General features: G+C 43.1%; 1 protein-coding gene across 1 annotated transcript in view; it reads right to left on the bottom strand.

The window, feature by feature from the left end:
* Nucleotides 1-5,000, bottom strand: part of LOC135108524 (alkylglycerol monooxygenase-like) — a 39,866-nt gene that overhangs the window by 17,288 nt on the left and 17,578 nt on the right. Inside the window, exon 3 of the mRNA XM_064019628.1 lies at nt 2,176-2,303. Within this exon, the coding sequence (XP_063875698.1) occupies nt 2,176-2,303 (128 nt within the window). The remainder of the gene's footprint in view (nt 1-2,175; nt 2,304-5,000) is intronic.

The raw sequence follows: 5,000 nt of genomic DNA, 5'->3' as shown, positions 1-5,000 counted from the left end.
ATGCGAAGAATTATAATAGGTAGCATGAAGTAGTCAGAGGAGAGGGGGGAACAAGCCCTGATTCGTCCAAGGTAGAGTTTTAGCAAAGGTCTGAGCGAAGAGTTTAGCTTTAGAGATAGATATGATAGCAGTGGTGCCATCTGGTTGAAATAAAGGAGAGAAAGAAGAAGCAAAGTTATTGGAGATTATTATTGGCGTCATTGGAGTCACGAGGGGAGTTAGATCTTGAAAGATTTTGACACTATTAATGAAGGAGTTTTTGGCTAGTTGGAGAACAGACTTGGCATGGTTCCGGGCAGAAATATAAAGTGCATGAGATTCTGGTGATGGAAGGCTTAAGTACCTTTTGTGGGCCACCTCTCTATCATGTATAGTACGAGAACAGGCTGTGTTAAACCAAGGTTTGGAAGGTTTAGGTCAAGAAAAAGAGTGAGGAATGTACGCCTCCATGCCAGACACTATCACCTCTGTTATGCGCTCGGCACACAGAGACGGGTCTCTGACACGGAAGCAGTAGTCATTCCAAGGAAAATCAGCAAAATACCTCCTCAGGTTCTCCCAACTAACAGAGGCAAAACGCCAGAGGCACCTTTGCTTAGGGGATCATGAGGAGGAATTGGAACGATAGGACAAGATACAGATGTGAGATTTTGTTCGGAGGAGCCCAACGGAGAAGAGAGGGCAACATCATAATAAGAAGGATTAGAGGTTAGGAAAAGGTCAAGAATGTTGGGTGTATCTCCAAGACAGGTCAAGAATACGAGTAGGGTGTTGCACCAATTGCTCTAGGTCGTGGAGGATAGCAAAGTTGAGGGCTAGTTCACCAGAATGGTCAGTGAAGGGAGAGGAAAGCCAAAGCTGGTGGTGAACATTGAAGTCTCCAAGAATGGAGATCTCCGCAAAAGGAAAGAGGGTCAGAATATGCTCCACTTTGGAAGTTAAATAGTCAAAGAATTTCTTATAGTCAGAGGAGTTAGGTGAGAGGTATACAGCACAGATAAATTTAGTTTTGAGAGTGACTCTGTAGTCGTAGCAAGATGGTGGAAAACTCGGAAGATTCAAGAGCATGGGCACGAGAGCAGGTTAAGTCGCTGCGCACATAAACGCAACATCAAGCTTTGGATTGAAAATAAGGATAGAAAAAGTTGGAGGGAACAAGAAAGGGGCTACTGTCTGTTGCCTCAGATACCTGTGTTTCAGTGAGGAAAAGAAGATGAGGTTTAGTAGAGGAGAGGTGGTGTTCTACAGATTGAAAATTGGATCTAAGACCGCGAATGTTGCAGAAGTTTATGAAGAAAAGTTGAGGGGGGTTGTCAAGACACTTAGGATCGATACCAGAAGAGCAGTCCGACCTGGTGACATTTGTGGTTTCCTTCCCAGATGGGGGCTCCGATGCTGGTGTAGGAGTCGCCATGATAATTTTGAATTTTGAGTGAAGGGTGTGTGTGTGTGTAATTAGGTGCTTGTAGTTTTGTATGAAAGAAGAGAATTGTCTTTAGAGGGCAGGCTGTGACTGCCCCCCTTGTGATGTGCATGTGCATGCTGTACACTTTAGGAAGACTTATCGCCACTAATAACATATACAGGCAACTGTGACGAGTATCGCTAAATAGAGTCAATAGGGGGTGCCTGTGTATATTAATAACAGCGATAAGTATTCCTGAAGTAAGCTGGAAGCACAGATTGAGATGCATTGCTAACACGAAAAACATCCATGACAACCTGGCTAATCATCTCAGTGACCTTTGAATACAGTTTGATGAGAGCTCCATTGTGAAACACTTCTTGAGCACGCTGTAGTAAAAACTGGAATATTTAAGAGTACTCTCATGATTCTAGTGATAGTATACCAAGTATTCTACATCTCAGTGAGGAAAATACCCATATCCATCATCTCTGTGGCCTTTGAAAACAGTCACTCCTTCCTCTGGTAAACTTTGGAATTCCCTGCCCGCTTCTGTATTTCCTCCTTCCTATGACTTGAACTGTTTTAAGAGGAAGGTTTCAAGACATTTATCCTCAAATTTAGATGATTTTTTTTTTTTTACTTTCTTTTAGGGACATTTCTTTCTTCTTGTTGCCCTAGGCCCCTCTTACATTAAAAAAAAAAAAAAAAAAAAAGCAGAGTGATGAGAGGAAGGTGCAGCAGAGGTACAGCAACACTCGGATACTCACTTGGTGATCTCGTAGAGTACACCGTGTACCATGGACATAACATTGTCGTGCAGGCAGGGGAGAGGCGCTCCCTGCCACCACAACGCCACGTACTCCAGGCACACCAGCCACAGCACCCACCACAGTCCCTGCAACACAACACCACACCACACCGTCACCACCACGCCTCAAGGGTTGATGGAATGATGATGATAATGATGATGATGATGATGATGATGATAAGGAGGAGGAGGAGGAGGAGGAGGAGCAAGAAGACAACTCATCACAAAGGAAGAAGGAAAAAGGCGAAGAGAGAGAGAAAAAAAGAAAAGGAAGGGGTGTGGAGAGAGAGAGAGAGAGAGAGAGAGAGAGAGAGAGAGAGAGAGAGAGAGAGAGTAGATAGATAAATGAGTTTATCAAATCGTATATGTAAATAAGTAAAACATTATGAAAATTTGATGGATCTAGAGAGAGATCTGTTTTTTCTTTACACACACACACACACACACACACACACACACACACACACACACACACACACACACACACACACACACACACTAAAAAATTATACTGATAAAGTAAAAAGAAATCGTAAATATATTGATCTTTTTTTCTGGTCCTTTTTTTTTCGGGCTCATATTCATAGTGTGTGTGTGTGTGTGTGTGTGTGTGTGTGTACTGAGGAATTAACAGAATGGAGCAGGGAGGGTAGTTAGGCATAAAGATGAGACAAAGACACAATGGGAGGGGCAAGTATACGTAGCAGTATTCAGGGGGTGGGGAGTAAGAAGGGTGTGTGTTGATCCATAAAATAAACAGCGTGCACCGCCTGCCACTCAGTGTGTCCTCACGGGCTCTTTCGTGTGGCGGGGGCAGTACAGCAGCCTGACTTCTTGCTCCGTCACGGCTACCGAGACGGGGCAGCCTCCACCTGTGCCCCAAACTGTCCTAGGCTTCTTTATGCTGTGACTGATATTCAAACATCGCCTCACCCCTCCCTGTCTCCATCCCTCGCAACCTCATTCTTCACTAGAACCTTCTGCTTTACGACCCTGTCCCTTTAAACCCTTTACCTAGTTAAAAGTAATCACCAAAATGACCATGCAGAAAACTTAAGGAGAGCTGACAAGAAGCCATCAGGCCTACACGAGGCAGTCCCTGTGTAAAATATGCCTACCTATTCCTTCCTCCAACCCCCAACCTCTGCTGCATATTGTGTTAAATTTTACTATTAAAAATAAATAAATAAAAAAAAAGGGATTGGAAATTTTTCTGTTCCCCGATTATTTCGAATGGTAAGATTTTTTTTTTTTACTCATAATCAGTTCGTGATTGCAGAGATAGTATAGCAGTTTCAAATCACTCTGTATGTTAACTTTGTTTCGCCTGCTCCTTATAGAAAAAAATTTTTAAAAAAAGGAGGAAACAGAAAGAAAGAAATCCCCGGCAAGAACAAGTTTGGTTATTACTCGCATCTCTTTCAGTTAAAATGGAGGATGAAATGTAAATGAAAAGTAATTGGCATTGATTTCATCTTATTATTTTTTGTCAGATCATTTTGAGTCTGTGGGTGTGTGTGTGTGTGTGTGTGTGTGTGTGTGTGTGTGTGTGTGTGTGTGTGTGTGTGTGTGTGTGTGTGTGTGTGTGTGTGTGTGAGTGAGTGAGTGAGAGAGAGAGAGAGAGAGAGAGAGAGAGAGAGAGAGAGAGAGAGAGAGAGAGAGAGAGAGAGAGAGAGAGAGAGAGAGAGAGAGAGAGAGAGAGAGAGACCTATCCTAATCTGCGGAAATAGGAGAGGACAACGAGAGTGAAAGGATGAGGGTCGGTAACTAACTTCCTCCCTTTTTTACTTCATTCCTTCTCTCCTCTTCTTCTTCTCCTCTTTCCTTCCATCTCTGCCTCCTCTCCCTCCTCACCCACGTCCAAAAATAGAGAAAGACTCGTGTGGGATATTTAAACCCAAGTGAATGTTTTATTCTTAACTTACTCGTAATACTTAATGTAAAATAATACCACCACAATCATCACCACCAGCACCACAACCACCACCGCCGCCGCCACCATCACCGCCAGCCCCACCAACACCGACACCACAACCATGAGAGAGAGAGAGAGAGAGAGAGAGAGAGAGAGAGAGAGAGAGAGAGAGAGAGAGAGAGAGAGAGAGAGAGAGAGAGAGAGAGAGAGAGAGAGAGAGAGAGAGAGAGAGAGAGAGAGAGAGAGAGAGAGAGAGAGAGAGAGAGAGAGAGAGAGAGAGAGAGAGAGTTGTACATTTAACACCTGCAAAACATCTGTACTTTTCATACCTGTACTAATAACACCTACACAACACCTGTACATATGTCTAATATTCTATATCTCTAATACACATACTTTTGATATTTTTTTTATCTCTAACGCTTGTACCATCTGTATTTATAACACCTGTACCACACCTGTATCAGTAAGAGCATTCAACACGCAGCCTCCCCTCATGCAAACAAAAGGGCCCAACAAAGCCTGCTCTGTGCATGTCATTCTGGATTCTAACACACATGACTCGCGCCTTATTTACTCAGTAGTGGTGTGCATGACTCCCGCCCCGCCGCGACGATAGTGGAGGTGCATGCTGCCTTCAATACACTGCCGGCTTAACTTTCTCTTATGATAATGGTGACAGTGCGATGCTTTTTTTTTTTTTCTTTTTATCTGTTTATGTATTTTCTTCTGGTCTTTTGTACTGTTACGTTATCGACAAGTTATGCCACTCTTAAAGCTGCAGGTTGTATGAATGCCAGTGCTATTTTTTTTTTTTTTCGCTTATCATAAAAGGGACTGATTTTTTTTTTCTGATATCTTGAACTGCT

This window comes from Scylla paramamosain, chromosome 17 (genome assembly GCF_035594125.1).
Source record: "Scylla paramamosain isolate STU-SP2022 chromosome 17, ASM3559412v1, whole genome shotgun sequence".
Lineage (NCBI taxonomy): Eukaryota > Metazoa > Arthropoda > Malacostraca > Decapoda > Portunidae > Scylla > Scylla paramamosain.
This window is presented reverse-complemented; position numbering and strand designations above follow the sequence as displayed.